This window comes from Cuculus canorus, chromosome 3 (assembly GCF_017976375.1).
Source record: "Cuculus canorus isolate bCucCan1 chromosome 3, bCucCan1.pri, whole genome shotgun sequence".
Taxonomy (NCBI): Eukaryota; Metazoa; Chordata; class Aves; order Cuculiformes; family Cuculidae; genus Cuculus; species Cuculus canorus.
Genome location: NC_071403.1, coordinates 88422968 through 88441009, shown reverse-complemented (window position 1 = coordinate 88441009; position 18042 = coordinate 88422968). Strand labels below are relative to the sequence as shown.

The following is an 18042-nucleotide window of genomic DNA, read 5'->3' as shown; positions in this document are numbered from 1 at the left end:
ATAAAATGAAGCCTTCCAGTTAAAAATAAGAATGGCATATTTTAACTACAGCTGTAAATGACCAATATTATTACCTTATCTTAAACAACAGTAAATACTGCTACGAGTTCTCTTCAAAGAAATTCTTCCTATTCATTAATGCATGACCAATACAGGAAATGTGCCTTCAGGTTGACAGGGAAAGAAAGAAACAGGTAGTCCAAGTCACATACTGTAAGTAAAGCAATAGTCCATAGGAAAGTCAGAAACAAAACCCATACGCAGTCCCTACTGCTCTCTCATTACACTCACTCAAGCTAGCTTTTCCTGTGACTACTTTAGTCTATGTGAAGATCCGACCTTGTCTATACTTTATTCTACACGCAGGGAAAAAGCAAATTAGCTTTTCTGTTTCATTATAAGAAAAAATTCTAAAGAAAAATTTCTCTCCTTTAGCAAGGGAGTACAGCCTTTTTAGTACCATAATCAGAATAGAAAGGCTTTTGCACCTTTGTTCATTACACAGTCTTTTAAAAATGGCTTTTAGTTTCTTGCTGCAAAGGGTAATTCCCCAGGAAATATTATTTTAATCTCCTGTACTGTTGTGAAGATAAATATAATGGAAAAGACACACAGAAATAGCATCAGGTATGCCATCTATTTAAAATAAGATGCTAAAAACGATCTGTTTATTTCAAAATTCTTACTTGTTATTAGAAAATTACAGGATTCAATTCTGTTGGGCTCACTGCTGGCTTTGAATATAGCAGTTCTTGCTGCTGCTGCTATTTTTCTGCAAAAAACACTCCTGTTTCTCAGTTCACATCTGTGGCAATCTCACATAACAGCAGAGTACCAGCCTGCTTCTAAAAGCTTTTGTAAAATTCACATTTAATAAAGCAATAAAACAGATTTCCATAGCACACGAAAGTATTGCACAACAACTTATTTTGTTGTTTAATCTAATGAATTTGTCTGTAAATAATTATGCCAGCACAGAATGGCCAACTTTATAAAATACCTACTGTAGTATCCAAACTGATAGACTTGTCACAGTAACAACCCAACAGCCATTTTTTCTGCAGCGTGCCCTTTCAATTAACTGAAAACAATGCCAGCTGCAGAGGCTCATTAATAAAAACAACTTCTTTTATGAGCAGTCTTACAATCTGCCTTCCAACACAGACACAACTGAAGGCTAAGTGGTCCAAACAGTCCTTGCTACATAAGAGGCAAAGCTCAGATTGCCCAGTCCACTCAAAAAAATCATTTACTTAAAGGAACTTTAACAAATTGTGCTGCTTTGTCAAAACCCACCACAACAATCTACCATGTCTACTACCCCCAGTCTAAGAGGAAGTAAAAAAATAGAGAAGGCTTTTCTGATTCTTCAGCATCCCAAATGAAATGACACATGTGGTTCTAAAGCCGAGAATAACAGATTAATTTTGTATGATAAAATAAGAATGCATAAAAAGTGCATGGTGCAATCCAGGATATCTCATTAACGCTCACGTAAATGTTCCTTTTTTGATCCATTTATCACTCTCAACACAACCCCTCAAATATTATTATACCTGTACCATCTCACACAAAGCTGATCTTAAACAGAACTTTAGTTTTAAAATAAATTGCAAACATATGCACAGAATAAAATAGCTTTGTCAAGATAGCAGAAGGGACCCTACAAAACTCATCTTACTATAACAGGGCCTAAGTGCTGAAATTCAGGAAAAAGATTACTCAGACAGCAAGGTAAAGAAAGGTCTAAAAAAACCTTTAAAGATGACTGACACAAAAAACTGAAAAATAAACTATTTTTCATTTGCAAGGACGTTATCACTCTGAGCAGCAGATACTGGAAAGTGATTTTGCTCAACATCTTCAATGTCATCGTAAAAGAGCACTACTGAGTAGCAGAGGCACCTGAGACAATGTTTGCATACTGTTTCAGGACAAACAGAAGATGAGGAAGAACCAAATTCAGTGATGGAGGGATTCACTACATATAGGGGGAGAGAGGACTCTACAAATAAGGAAAAGGAAGGACATGTATTTTTAACGCTGGCAGGATAATTGCTAGAACCTTCTGCAAGTTCAAACCGGACAGCGTTATTCTCAAATGCATCAAAGTAATCAAGCACAAAAAGAGAACAGTTCAACTGCTTGCAGATACATATAAATATGGACTAGATTACAGACTACTCCCAGCTGTTACCAGGGAAGAAAGCATTCCTCTTCTCTCTCATCACACGCACTGACAAAAGTAGAGATGTACTTTCACCTCATGATAGTGTCAGATGAATACTCCTTGGGAGCTGCCTGCCTGTCTTTGAAGGTTAATCTGCCCTATCTTAATAATTACGCTACTTATAAAGTAAAATGCACAAAGATGTCTACAGATTAAATGAAATGCACCAGAAAAGTCTTAAAGAATCATAGGAAAATGGGTTGGAAGGTTACTGATTTTGTCTTCCCACCCCCTCCGGACCGATTTATCTAACTCTTAAAATGTCCAGTGACAGACATCCCATGTACTCCCAGAAATCCATTCTAGCATTCAACTTTCCCTTTGCAACTGATTCTTTACATCTACGTTTCCCTTGCTCATTATTTCACTTGATTGCTTCTTAGCCTTATCATAGCAGACATGGAGAAGGACAATCCTTTCCATTTTGGAGGATTTTTAAAAATACACAAACCAACACACAACTTTCAATTACACAATCTGACACTACAATATATCGTTTTCCATGTCCACTACAACAAGCAAGTATTTTAATACATAGGATTAATCTACAAATCATTCAAGTCACTGGATGGGCTCCCAACTGATGGATGGTGTCTCAGCAAAATGCAGGAAAGTAATCAAGGACAAAGCAACCCACTTGCTTATGTATCAGGACAGGAGAAAACCCTTGAGGATTTTCTGGAGTAGAGCCACCAGTCAAATCAACTTCTGACTTGAGTAACAATTCTTTTAACTTTCAGACAAGAGGCTGTTGTGATCCCGGCTATTCTGTTTAAGGAAATGTTTCTCATAATCTCTCTGTCCCAATTAAATAGACTTAAAGTAACTCAATTTCCACCAGGATATGGTTGTACACAGTTGAAAATAAATGAATGACGCTCTCAGTTCCCACTGGATCAGGTTGCTCAAAGTCTCAGGTTGAATGTTTCCAGGGATGGGGCGTCTACCACCTCTCTGGTGAACCCGTGCCAGTGTTTCACCACCCTTGGCATAAACAGTTCCCTCCTTCTTTTTATCTTCTCTGAATCCAGTTTCTTTTAGTCTAAAATTATTACTCTTTGTCTTATCGCAACAGGCCCTGCTAAAATGCCTGTCCCCATCTTTCTTACGATCAGAGGGTTGCCACCCTCTGATCATGTTTGTTGTCTCCTCTGGACACACTCCAACAGGTCCATGTCTCTCCTGTGCTGAGGGCCCCAGAACTGGATGGAACACTCCAGGTTGTGTCTCAACAGAGTGGAGCAGAGGGGCAGGATAGCCTCCCTCAGCCTCCTGGCCACACTGCTTTTGATGCTACCCAGGACACTGCTGGCCTTCTGGGTTGTGAGCACACATTGCTGACTCACGTTCAATTTTTCATCCAGCAGTATCCCCACATCTTTCTTGGGCTGCTCTCAATCCTTCATCCTCCAGCTTGTATTGATACCAAGAGTTGCCTCAACCCAGGTGCAGGACTTCACACTTGGCCTTCTTGAACCTCATGAAGTTCACATGGGCCTACTTAAGTGAGCTTGTCCACATCCCTCCGGGTTGGATCCTGCCTCTCAGGCATGTCAACCACACCACCCAGTCTGGTATTGTCTACAAACTTGTCGAGGGTACACTCCACCTTGTTGTTTATCTCACTGATGAAGATATTAAACAGTAGTGATCCCAATACAGACCCCAGAGTGACACCAGTTGTCACGGATCTCTATGTGGATATCAAGCCAATGCCCACTTGCCCTCCAGAGGTGACCATCCAGCCACACAGTCCACCCATCAAATCTATCTCTGTCCAATTTAGTGAGAACGATATTGTGAGGGACCATGTCAAAGACCTTACAGAAGTCCAGAGAGATGGCATCGAAAAAACCATGCACTGTGGAATGAGGGAACCCTGAACAGGGAGTGAGGGGCAGGCTGCTCCTGACTGTCAGTCCCAGCAGCTGGCACGTGGTGGCTGACATGGGGAGGCAGTCCTGGAAGCAGCTGCGGGAGATTTAAATGGCCCCCTAGGAACTCAGCGACCAGAGCATTGCAAAAAGGAGTAAGCAAACAGGTGTGGGCCTTGTCAGAGGGGTGGGCTCAGCAGTTTACCAGAGCGGATCGTGAAGGCAGGGCAGGCAGGGAGGGAACAGTCTATGCTCAGGAGGCGAGTTCAGTCAGTGAGAAAGAGCCCAGCCATGGTGTCTACCCAGCAGGAAGCTGCATCTTCTGCACCTGCCAGAAGGGACGTGTCAGCCAAAACTGAGCTCCCAGGAAAAAATTCAGCCATCCATGTCTCAGGCTGAGGGACTACCACCAGCTTGCACTGGAAACAGAGGGCAGCAGAGGCTACAGCTGTATCCGGTGCAAGCAGGTGGAAGACCTCAGCATGGTGGCAGAGCTGTGAGGGCAAGCAGAGAGGCTAAGGAGCATCAGGGAGGCTGAGCTCCTAGATAGACTGGTGGAACCACAGTCTGAGCTCCCTGATATAGGAACAGGGACAGACACTGGAAAAAGCCCCTGATGAAAGGGATTTGGTATCCTCCCCCCACCGGGATGTAGACAGGGACTTAAAGGGATGTAGTGAGCAGAAGCAAATCCACCAATGGGGCAGAAAACGAATCCCCTACCTGCCCACGCCTCCCCTGCTGCCTCTGCACAACAGATACGAGCTGTGGAATACTGAGGAAAATGTGGGTGATGACTCGTCTACATCAGAGGAAGGGCCAAGGCTAGAATGACAACCCCCCGGTGATAACTGCCACGGGGTGGAAAAGGTGAGTCGTAATTGTAGTAGACTCCCTCCTGAGGGGAACAGAGGGTCCAATATGTTGAGCAGACCCTACTTACTGATCACCCCAGTTGGAAGTGGTCAGTTTGACACAGAGTAGAGGGCTTTTGCTTTTAAGGGATCAACTGTTTTAGAAAATATCAAGTCCTTTTAACACATTAAACACTTTAAAAAATAATCAAACAAACAAACAAATAAATAAATTTGAGATTTCAGGTGTCTAAAAAACAAACTTCTGGACACAGAGATGGAAATTACTTCACCACTCCTACCACAAGTCTCACTAAAATTACAATGCAAGTAGAAGAGAAAGGAACGTGCAAGGATAAAGAGCGAATAATCGTTCTCACTTCCAGAGCTGTTCCCTTTCTAGATGCTGTGCTTCCTCTGATTCTGAACTGGAAGCAAATGAGTCACAAGGTATCAATTTATTTCCAAAGTCATTATACCCCCCCAACACTGTCTATACTAGTTCTATGCTTTCCATAGCAACCAATACATTTGAAACGACAGAAAAACTAATAGTATAAATGGAATGCATAAAATGTCTTGCAATAGTGTGGGTGTGCATAGTACTAATTATTAATAACATACTTTGGAATGAGTTGCAAGTTGCCTTCCTTAGTAATGGCTTTTCCATTGAGAAGTAACATAACTCTTCATATCTGCATTACTAATACTTTACATTTCACTAGTAAAAATCTAATGGATCACCATGTCTTTGAAGCATAATTCACCTTTATCATATTTAAAAATATGTATCTTCTCTGACCACATTCTAAGTGGTGTTTCTGTTGAAATCATTAAGAATTTGGGCTACTAAAGAACTTGCTTTGGTAGCTTTAAGGACCTTACCCTTCTGCTTGAAGTTTTGCTGTCAGTCAGAAAATACTTTGAGTGACATGGATTTAGTGGCCAGTTAATATTACTTCATGCCAACAAAGGATTTGCAAACAATCAGTTCCACATTAAAAGCTACTGTATACTTGAAAAATGTAATGAAATTTAAGATATTAAATATTTTTAAATCTCTGTAGCTTCTTAACTTATCACGAGAAAATTATTCTAAGGTGATTCACTGATTTCATTAAATACCTAGAAAAATCAGAATGCATTTCAGCACATATTCTTTAAAATACTCCACCCTTCCTTTAAGAATCAGTCACAGAGTTCAAGAGTACAGAAAATAGTTCTATGACATCCAATTAGCAGCAAGTTTGCAAGATAAGCAAGTGGGAATCAGCCTTATTACTTGCAAATAAAGACAGCAGCATATAATAGATCTTATTTACTAAAAACCAGAGACAAGGAAAATACTGCAGCACAGACATATTCTGACACTTACTCGTTTTGATTCATAGTTATTTTTAAAGTGAGATGATGCAACATAATCTATTTAGAAGTAGGGTGGAAACAAAAGTTACATTAGTTCAGTCACAACCATCATCCTTACTCTGTCAATAAATATAACAAAGTGGATATAAATATATGAATGGGAAATTTTGTCAGAACATTTTTTCCAGGAGACACAAATATCATAGGTTAATGCACTTAGGACAAGTAAGTATTTTATGACTTGAGAGGCACACAAAATAGGATCTTCACCCACTGTCTGCCCTGTGCTACCACTACTCCCCTTGAAATAATTCCTTATTTTACAAATAGAATTATACAACTTCCTACTTATAGTTTCGTCTGAGAAATAACCCCGTGGGTTCCCTACTATGGTAGTATGTGAACTACTAAAGCTATATCTGCAGAGTTACTCAAAACTACCTTTGAATTCAATAATATTTGCTCAACAGAGAACATAAGACCCCAATGAAAAGAATGACAGATTACGCCATGCAGTAGAAACAGAATACCAGACTAATTCCCATTGCTGTAAGATTAACTTAGCAAAGACTAGTTAAATAATTTCAAGGTCAATATAAAATTATAATTATAGTATTAATATTTATAATATAATAATTATAAACCTTGAAGTCCTTGAAAATATTTGTAATGCTTACCTCAATGACTCTTGTCTCAAAATCTTCATAAGTTTCTGTTGGGAGAAAAAACAGGTATTACAATTCCTTGTATTACTTACCTATCAGCACTGCTCCCTGTGGGAGGTATAATTTTAAAAAAGACAGTTGTTACTTGACTCCTATAGTTCTTCATGAAGCATAGCAGTTTTTTTTTATTTATTCAGTAAAATCAAGATATCTGAAGGAAAGGAGCTTAAAAAAGTCAGTTCAAACAATAACTTCCCAGAAATCGTACTACTACTCTTGTTATAATTACAACACAGCTCCAGTTATAGTTAAGGGATGACAACTGTTAAACAGATCCTTTGCACTCTGTTAGGGACCCCAGTTTCCAACTGCAAACAGTATCTTATCTTTTTAAGTACCTTACATGCAGGCAAGTCAGATAGAAACAATCTCCAAAGACTGTCTAACCTAACTAACCAGAGTAGCACACAGGAAAAACAAGAATAACTTTTTTTTTTTTTAAATGGTGAAGCAAGACCTATAAATGTAATTGCTTTTTTTTGAACATCACAGAAAGCAAAGCAGATAAAAAAACTTGAGACATTACCAGAATCTGTTGAATATTTTGATCACAAGCTAAGCTACACATCCTCTCCAAATTAAACTTGAAGTTTTCCTTTGGAAATCACTGCAGCTCGCCATTTATACTGAAGCATTTCTGTTAAATTGTATCTGACAGTCTTCCTAATGCTCTCCGGCTGCAGAAATGCTTCAAAAAATTAACTATCCACGGCATGTTATGAGAAGAGAGTATTTTGGGTTTCCACTCACTTGCAGTGTAAACTGCCTTCTTCCCTAAATATTCCTCTAAAACTGTAAATGATATACAGATTTCATATACGCTGAGAAAAAGGCTGTAAACTGTTAAATAAAAAGGTATATCATCAAATGGGTAATTTCCACCATGACCAAACTATTATCCAGTATTGTTCAGCATATTCTGAAACTTGTATTAGATAATCAACAGGGATTCATAGAAATTGCAAGTATTTCTTGATACATATTTCTGCAAAGTTCCAGAAAGGGAAGGAGGGGATAAACAAAACAATAAAATTCAAATAATGAAGAAACACATACCCAGACTTTTTTTCTTATTTTTCTATATCAAATGCTGCCTGAAAAAAAAAAATCTTTGCAAAGATATTACATTAATTATTATTAAAGTTACAGTATCATTAAATTTGCATAGTTGAGGTGTTTTGCACTGTAAAATAAAAATTGCTTTTATGCAACATCTGTGTTCAAGTCTTTTCATCACAGTAGTAATTGGATGAAGTGAGGAAGGCCAAGGCGCAGCTGGAGCTGAACTTGGCAAGGGAAGTAAAAACTAACAAGAAGGCCTTTTACAGGTATGTCAATCAAAAGACGAAGATCAAAGAGAACGTACCCCCACTGATGGTTGGAAATGGTGACCTCATATCAATACACGAGGAGAAAGCTGAAGTACTCAACAACTTTTTTGCCTCTGTCTTCACTGACCACTAGTCTTCTCAACCATCCTGGGTCAATGGACAACAAGATAGGGACCAGGGCAGTAAAGACCCTCCCACTGTTGGGATCAGGTTTGTGACCACCTGAGGAACCCGAACGTACACAAGTCTATGGGACCTGATGAGATGCATCCCAGAGTCCTGAGGGAATTGGCAGATGTGGTTGCCAAGCCACTCTCTATCATATTTGAAAAGTCAGGGCAATCAGGAGAAGTCCCTGGTGATTGGAAGAAGAGTAACACTGTCCCCATCTTTAAAAAGGATAGAAAAGATAACCCTGGGAACTACCGACCTGTCAGCCTCACCTCTGTGCCTAGGAAGATCATGGGACAGATCCTCCTAGAAGCTATGGTAAAGCACATGGAGGACATGGAGGTGATTAATGGCAGCCAGCATGGCTTCAACAAAGGCAAGTCCTGTATGACCAACCTAGTGGCTTTCTATGATGGGATAACCACAGCAGTGGACAGGGTAAACTGATGGATTTGATCTATCTGACTTCTGTAAAGCCTTTGACACGGTCCCCCACAACACCCTTCTCTCTACACTGGAAAGATATGGATCTGATGGGTGGACTATTCGGTGGATAAGAAACTGTCTGGCTGGTCGTATTCAAAGAGTACTGGCCAATGGCCCCAAGTCCAGATGGAGATCCGTGACAAGTGGTGTCCCTCAGGGGTCTGCAGTGGGACTGGTCTTCTTTAATATCTTTATCAATGATATTGACAGTGAGATTGAGTGCACCCTCAGCATGTTTGCAGATGACACCAAGCTGAGTGGTGCAGTTGCCACACTGGAAAGACGGGCTTGTCACCCAGATGGACTTGGACAGGCTGGAGAAGTGGGCCTGTGAGAACCTCATGAGGCTCAATGAGGCCAAGTGCAAGGTCCTACATCTGGGATGGGGCAATCCCTGATTTCAGTACACGATGGGGGATGATGTGAGAGAAGGATTTGGGGGTGCTGGTCAATGAAAAGCTTGACATGAGTCGGCAACATGAGCTCGCAGCCCAGAAGGCCAACTGTATCCTGGACTGCATTAAAAGAAGTGTGGCCAGCAGGTCAAGGGAGGTGATTCTGCCCCTCTACTCCTCTCTCCGGAGACCTCGTCTGCAGTACTGTGTCCAGTTCTGGAATCCTCAGCATAAGAAGGACACGGAGCTGTTGGAATGGAGGGCTACAAAGATGATTGGAGGGCTGGAGCACCTCCCATACAAGGACAGGCTGAGAGAGTTGGGGTTGTTCAGCCTGGAGAAGAGAAGGCTCCGAGGAGATCTTATAGTGACCTGCCAGTACCTGAAAGGGGCCTTCAAGAAAGCTGGAGAGGAGCTATTCGTAAAGCCTTGTGGTGACAGGACGAGGGGGAACGGGTATAAACTGGAGGGGGGCAGATTTAGACTGGATATTAGGAAGAATTTCTTCACCATGAGTGTGGTGAGACACTGCAACAGGTTGCCCAGGGAAGTTGTGGATGCCCCATCCCTGGAGACAACTAACACAGTTCTTAGTAACCAATCAGATAATGCCAAAGTTTTGCATTCAGCAGAGTTGTATAAAAGCAGCCTGCTTTTTCAATAAAGGGTCTTCTGTTACTAGAAGTTCAGGAGTCCATGCCTTAATTCCCTCACCTTCCAACCCTAACTATTCTAATGAAACACTGAACACACAGCTCTGTTCAAGTGAGCATCACATATTCAGCTGTAAGTGGTGAACATACCCTTTTCACTACACAGAAAATACGTTTCTGCTCTGTCATTACAATGGACTTCAAAGAAGAAAGATGTTTTCAAAATGTCTTACAACATTGTGGGAGAGGAAAGAGCAAGAATATCGGAGAACTCTGGGCATGACATAGGCACCCTATGTGTACTGCCGCCAAAGTAAGTCAAATGAGAGAGCACAAAACCATGCAAATTGCAGTCCAGTCAGACCTTATCCACATCTTCACCCTGACACACACCATAAGAAAAGTCAGCCAGCAAATCTCTTAGGCTTGGCTTTTAGCAGTCTAGCATTTCTCAATATCAATTTTATAGAAGCAAGCAGAATCCTGGATACTGTCCAAAAGATCCCATTTTCTCTAAGTTTCTGTTTTAAAACCTGATGACCACATAAACACCTGAATATAAATTGCAAATATATTTCTATCCTTTTAAGCTATTGAGAGATATTTATAATTGATTTTAATATAGACACATTTTCCACAAGGAGTACCTATTAGCAGCTTGACTGTGGAAAAACTGACTTTGAAAACAATGGATAATGGAGTAAAACTCAACATCTTAGTATAAGCAGAACAGATAAGAGATCCTTCCACTCTCCTGCTTTTCCAATTTATCTCATGAACAAGAGCTTTTCAGTATAACATAAAACATCAGTGTTAATCAAGGCATTTAATACTTATTTTATTGGTGCTGCCACAGTGAGAATCTGGAGAAAGGCTTACAAGCTGAATAACAGTGAAGAACTGGGGATTCATTTCTTCACCAAACATTGCTTTTTAATTTAAAAATAACAGAACAAACAGATGAACAAGATCATCTTAGCTCAATTTAGATACCTGTTAATCTACGAGAAGAAGACTTCTAGCTCACAGTATATTTATGCCCAACATGCACTCTGTTCCCTTTCTGAGGCCTCCACAGTTGCAAAGAAACAGTATGAACTTGGAAGAAAAATAATTTTATTTCCAACTGAAAAATACTGTTCTTTCTCTACTCGTAGCTAGCACAATAAGCAAAGATGTGGTGGAAAAGACCCCCCTGGAAAGAATGAAGCATATACAATCACAGTATTTCCCCAACTTTTTTTTTTTTACAGATTGGTCAATTTCAACTGAATTTGTCAGATGTTGAAGTCTAACAACACCAGGATTTCTACATACTTTCTGTACCTGTTTTTACTAGAAAACATGAATTCTGCTGAAGGGAAGCTGCAGCATATGCTCAACCTCCACATGTTTAGACTAGAGAATCTAATAGTAGAACATGAGGAAGGGTGGGATTGCAGAATCAAAATTAGAACTGATTCTTGCTTAGAGACCAGGAATCCAGCCATGCCATAGACTCAGGACAAAAGTATTTGTTGGCATTGGATGTTTCATGTCTATTCCTTCTACCATCTTGAAAGTGCTTTGCACACAGCCAGTGTCCTACCTCCTGTGCAAAACCATTAATTCTGTGAACAAAAAAAAACTATGGGGATCTGAAAATTCCCACAATTTTTAATGGATTAAAAGGAAACTAGTGTATACTAATCAGAAACTGCTTTTTCTCAAGCCCATTTATAATACAAGCTGACAGTCCCATTTTCCTCTTTTGACTGTAGCACCCTTTCCTCTTTTTGGCAGAACTTGATCTGACTACTACAGACACCACGCAGCCAACTTTAATGAACGTAATCAACATCATTAGTATCAGCCAAAGACAAAATGAAAACACCACAAGTTAAAAGTCACATAAGTATAAAAGCTGTTTGCAATGGCTGCCACTTCTTTTAGTGGAAAAAACCTACTTGAAAATATATGTAAATTTAAAAACAAAATAGTCTTGTTTTCAAAGTATGGAACTAGAACATGAAATTTCCTTGACTTTCTCTATATTCCACCACTGACTAATGGGGCACATGGAAAAATTCATTAATTTCTCAAGCTTTCTATTTTTCCGTAGGAAGATTCAGTGAAAGGCTGCAAAGTCCATTGTCAGGTCACTGCCTTCTATGGAATTTTTGCATTCAAGGTAATAAAATGAAATGCAGGGAACTAAATATACAAAAGCTCTCATTTGTATACTTAAGTATTATGCTGATATTAAAATAGAATGACTTGCTCTTAAAATTGAAGACAACCAAAAAAATACTCAGAGATTTGCTCTCTTTAAATTCACAAGGTAAATCTGAAGGAAACAAGGTATCTCAGACAGAAATAGAAGCCACAAAATAATCTCTACCAGCTACTGAGAAATAGTAGACAGCAACAAGAGCATGAATTTACATAGCTACAAAACAGAAAGCTACAAAAATACCAGCATAACTTCAATCTACACAGATAAAGGCATTGGATCACATTGGAAAGACAATGCTCTCACTACCTTGTGGCTTGGTTCAAAGCACGTCTGAATTTTTAATGAATGTCCAATAGAGTGTAACTAGAAAATATTCACAGACAGAAAGAAATTAATAAACAAAGCAGCAGGCAGACTGGGGAGCAAAGGTGAGTGTAAGAAGATCAGAGAACAATATAAGTGTCTTTGCTTTAGCTGCGTTGCTTCATGCATGAGCACAGACCAGAGAAGTATAAAACCAATTTTCAATTACAGGAAAAGTCTGGATCTTACTTTCTCTGAGCCTCTTTCTAGAAAGGCTAAGTAAGACTAAGACAGGTACTCAGTATTCTTACCTCCGTTAGGACCTGGGTCAGGAGGATCCAGAATGACGCCTCCCCAACACTTTCCACTCCATCCTCCCTCTCTCTTAACCTTTGTTTTTCTTTTCTTCTCCCATGTATCTCTCTGCTGAACAATTTCAGACTGAATTCTCTCTCGTTCTTCTTTTCTTCGTTGAGTAACTGTCTGGACCCTACCACTTTGTATCACAGGAGCATTAAGACCAGGCCAGAGGAAGCCAGAACGTCCTTAAAGACAACAAATGAAAATTATGGTTTGTGTCAAATTAAGACTGTAACTCTGCACACTGGAAAAATGCAATAAAATTGAAAGTTCTCACTTATTTCAAGTGTGGTTTATGACACAGAATTTATATTTAAAAACCAAGAACAACATTAAAAAGATGTATCAGCATTTTTCTTTAAAAGAAAAAAAAAAATCTTAAGCAGTTGTGACACCAGAGAAATTAACAGCTATTTGTCAATTTATTAAATTAAGAAACACCATACACAATACACTATACTATACACATGCCTTCAGCCCCTTATTTCTGAACCTACCTTCACCAATCTCCTGGCCTTTATTGAGATTCTTCCTCAGCTTCTTCTTCCTTCTCTTTCCTCTTCCTTTCTTTACTCCCACACCAGTCTCTGCCAAAGCTCCTTTCCATAGCTCATCAGCTGTCACTGCAATAAAAAGACATGAAATTCATAAGTAATAAATAAGTAGACCTTATACCACAAAGTGAAGCTGTTGTGTTTGAAATATATTTCTGAAAAAACATTATGGAATCCATACGTTTTTGGAAAAAAACATGTTCCTATCACCTCACCACAACTGCAGGACCCAAGGATTGATTAAGAACAGGCCAAGCATTCACCTGGGATGAAAAGCAAATTATTGGCCTGCCCTCAGAGTTGGTCTCTAAGTGTAGCTGAAACAGTATGAGAGTAGAGAAAACAACGTCAATTATTTGTGCCTGGTATATTAGATGGCAAAAAGTCTGTTCCCATCCCAGACACCTTATAAACAAATTCTTCACTACTGAGAATTGCATTCCAGTGTATGTTCGCACCAGGAAAAGCCAAGAGAGATGTCGTTCTGTCAGAGTCCGTGAACACTAGTATTAAGTCATCCTTCTAAAGCAGGCTGTGTTGTGAGTCTAGAAAGATAATCAAGTCAATCATGCTGCTACTTTGATTACATGTCTAGTATCCAACACAAGTATTAAAGTGGACACAGTAATCCACTCACTTTTAAACAACGCAAGTTCTCAGTGACAACTCAACTGCCAATACATTGATAAGTTATCAAATAAGAATTTTTGACATGGCACTGACATGATGAAACTAAAATATTAAGCATTATCTTCACTGGGGTGCAGGCAGAGCTGGGTTATTTCATTAAACTGGGTTTTATGATCTCTCCAAAAAAGACAACTGCAACCCTGTCCCATCAGAACTACTTAAAATGGTCTACAGGAGTTCTTGATATTAGGCTTTCCTTGTAAATTGACAGCTTTCTTCAGAAGCCTGGAGAGCCCACGAGCAGTTAACTTTTTTTAAAACTCTTAATAGGTTTTAAAAACTGTTGGCTTTTAAGCTTCTTTTTTTTTTAACAGATCACAATCTTTTGGTATTCTTTAACCAATTCAACAAAACCATCTGTTAAGGCTCAAAGCCAAAAAGAACTATGGTCAGATGCTTCCTCTATTTGTAAAATGGACATAGCAATGAATAAAATGTTGTGTGGAAACCTTATGAAAACTCTCAAACTTCTGGTAATGGAGGGAGCTTATAAGAAAAATAAGGACAGACATTTTAGCAGGGCCTGTTACAATAGGACAAAAGGTAGTGGATTTAAAGTAAAAGGGAGAGGGTTCAGACTAAATATAAGGAATTGTTTATGCTGAGGGTGATAAACAGTGGCACTGGTTGCCCAGAGAGGTGGTAGATGCCCCATCCCTGGAATCATTCAAGGTCAGGTTGTATGGGGCTCTGAGCAACCCGACCTACTGGAAGATGTCCCAGCTGAGGCCTTTAAAGGTCCCTTCCAATCCAAACCATTCTATGATTCAATAACTTCAACTTCGGTCTCCCATTTTCTTCAAGAACAGGTGTATGTCTCTTTTTCCACAAATCGCATTCCAAAAAAACATGCCCCAAAACTGTTTCTGTTTCCAGGCCCATCCCCATCAGTATTTAAAAGATTTCTAAGCCAGAGGCCGGCACAGAGCAGGCTACATGAACTACATGAACAACTAGGATTTGGCAGCTCACTATAATTTAAATCACTTAGGTCAGGAAAAAGAAAACTCAACTGATTTTTGAAATGTAAATGTTTTACCTTTTCTCTCCAGGGTCTTATAAAATGTGCCTAATAACAATATCCTTGATTACAAATCATTTAAGATAAAGGTGCTAGGCAGAAATGGAACAGAGTAGCTGCCTAGCAGCAAAACCTATAACTCACTTCAGTGGCTGAACACCAATCAGACATGAAACAAATGATTTAGATGTCAATTTCAATTGCACACATTAACACTTAATTTCAAGCACAATATTCATTAGTGGCTGGAGGCACGCTCACTATTACATTAAATGCCTAATTCCAAAACAAAAGAAGTGAACCATACAAAATAAAAATCATGTCTGATTTTATATCCCTTCAGAATCTTCAATTGAATTCGTACACTTTCAACTCAGTCCATACCATCATTTATTTCTGACAAGCTGTATTTGCAATATAGTATTTTCCTGTTAGTTTTAAAAGAAGAATCTCATTTTAAGATTTACTCAGCCTGTTTAAAGATACTTATGGAAACTACTTAACTCCTCTACAAGGCTGAATCCTCTCCTTAACAATTCAAAATGGAATACCGTGCAGATTACAATACAAACAGATTCATTTATGAGAAGAAAATGGAAAAATGGCATACTACTGTTGGATGGTTTACCTACAATATGCAAGATTCTAATGCAGTTTCATCAAAATCAGCATGTTCACTCCAAACAAGAACTGTCCTTGCTACTTCCTCTATCTCCAAACTGCAATTGCCTGCCATCACATGACATCACAGCTTCTTGGCTCCATGTCAAACCCCAGTCTGCAAGCAGAAAAGTATGAATCCATAAGAAATGGGGAGTAGTCCAGCAGTACATCTAAGTTTCCTAAGTAACCATGCTCAAAACATTCTTTACTTTAACTGCAAAAGAGACTCCTTACATTCTAAATGAATGTGTATGATGCATATCTGATACTGAGTTTTGATGAAAGGCAAAGATATAAAAATTCCACTCTCCAAGTGATGCCTTTAAAAGGAAAAGGGGGCTGCTTTAGCAAAATATGTGTTTTGCAACTTTGCCTCAGCTCTTTCAAGACGTCATCTTCTGAGGATGTTCTCTGTTAGCACCATAGGGACTTCATTCAAACAAAGGGCCTCTTTTCAAAGTAAGGCAAGAAACTGGCACGTCTGTGTCAAGGTCCACTAAGCAAACTAAAAAGTATGAAGAAAATGCACAGGCAGTTGAAGGAAGGACAGGTATTCTGGGAAAAAGTATAGGAATGCTGCCTAGTTTTGTAGGGATAGAGCCAGGAAGGTCAAGACACAGCAGGAGCTGAATTTGACAACAGATAAAAGAATAAAAAGAAGGAATTCTACAGGTATGTCAGTCAGAATAGGAAGGTCAAAGAAAGCACACCCCTCTGACGAACATGACTGGCAAACTGATAACCATGGACAAGGAGGCAGCTACTCAACAACCTCTTTGCCTCAGTACTGTTTAATACCTTAATCAATAACATAAACAGCAGGATGGAGTGCACCCTCAGCAAGTTTGCAGACACCCCCAAACTGAGTGGTACAGTTGACACGCCTGAGAGGCAGGATCCCACTCAGAGGGACGTGGACAAGCTTGCAAATTTAGCCGGTGTGAATCTCATGAGGTTCAACAAGGCCAAGAGTGAGGTCCTGCACCTGGGTCAGGGCAATTTTTGGTATCAATACAGGCTGGAGGATGAAGGGATTGAAAGCAGCTCTGCTGAAAAAGACTTGGGGATACACCTGGATGAAAAACTGAATATGAGTCAGCAAGGCATACTCACAACCTAGAAGGCCAACACTATCCTGGGCTGCATCAAAAGCAGTGTGGCCAGGAGGCTGAGAGAGGCTATCCTGCCCCTCTGCTCCACTCTGGTGAGACACTACCTGAAGTACTGCATCCAGTTCTGGGGTCCTCAACACAAGAAAGACATGGACCTGTTTGAGTGTGTCCGGAGGAGGCCACAAACATGATCAAAGGGATGGAACACTCTCCTATGAGGAAAGGCTGAAAGCTGGGTCTGTACATCAAAGAAAAGACAAAGCACAGGGGAGACCTTCTTGCGGCTTTTCAGTACTTAAAGGTGCCTTATAATAAAGATAGGAACAGACATTTTAGCAGGGATTGTTGTAACAGGAGAAGAGGTAATGGTTTTAAACTAAAAGAGGCTAGATTAAGACTAGATATAAGGAAGAAAACTGTTTACATTGATGGTGGTGAAATATTAGCATAGGTCGCCCAGAGAGGTAGCAGGTGCCTCATTCCTAGAAACATTCAAGGTCAGGTTAGGTAAGAGTTTGAGCAACTTGATGTAGTGTAAGGTGTCCCCACTGAGGGACTAGATGATCTTTAAAGGTTCCTTCCAACCTGAACTATTCTATGATTCTTTGAATCCTAGGAAGAAGAGAAGAATATAAAGCATTCAGTCTAGACAGCCCAGTATTGACATATCTCTCCCCCCCTTGAAGCTGCCGAAGAGGGCTGCTGCTTTGCTGAGTCGTGGGGTGGAGAGGGGCCAGACGGAGGTCTGGTGGCCACTCCACATCAGTGGCCATATCAAAGCCCATCTGTGCCGCAAGGATGAATAGGGGAGAATGAGCCATTATGTCTCTGCCACTCATTTGTCTATCAGAATGACTAAACTGGCACCTGGTCATCCCCTCCCTTATCAGATTTACACCATAGCTACAGAACAAAGACTCAAGAGGTAATCCTCAAAACAAAAGTATTAATAAGACTTATGAATAGAAATCTACGTATATTGTACTTGGATTATTTAGACTATGAGTTTTTTGTGATGGAAACATCCTGATCTACTACCC

At 39.8% G+C, this 18042-nt stretch overlaps 1 protein-coding gene across 2 annotated transcripts in view; it reads right to left on the bottom strand.

The window, feature by feature from the left end:
* Window positions 1–18042, bottom strand: part of MRPS5 (mitochondrial ribosomal protein S5) — a 79879-nt gene that overhangs the window by 47262 nt on the left and 14575 nt on the right. For both annotated transcript variants that reach the window (XM_009556549.2, XM_054063842.1), the window contains exons 3-5: window positions 13460–13585; window positions 12914–13147; window positions 7001–7035 (exon numbers count right to left, since the gene is read on the bottom strand). In XM_009556549.2, the coding sequence (XP_009554844.1) occupies window positions 7001–7035; window positions 12914–13147; window positions 13460–13585 (395 nt within the window). The remainder of the gene's footprint in view (window positions 1–7000; window positions 7036–12913; window positions 13148–13459; window positions 13586–18042) is intronic.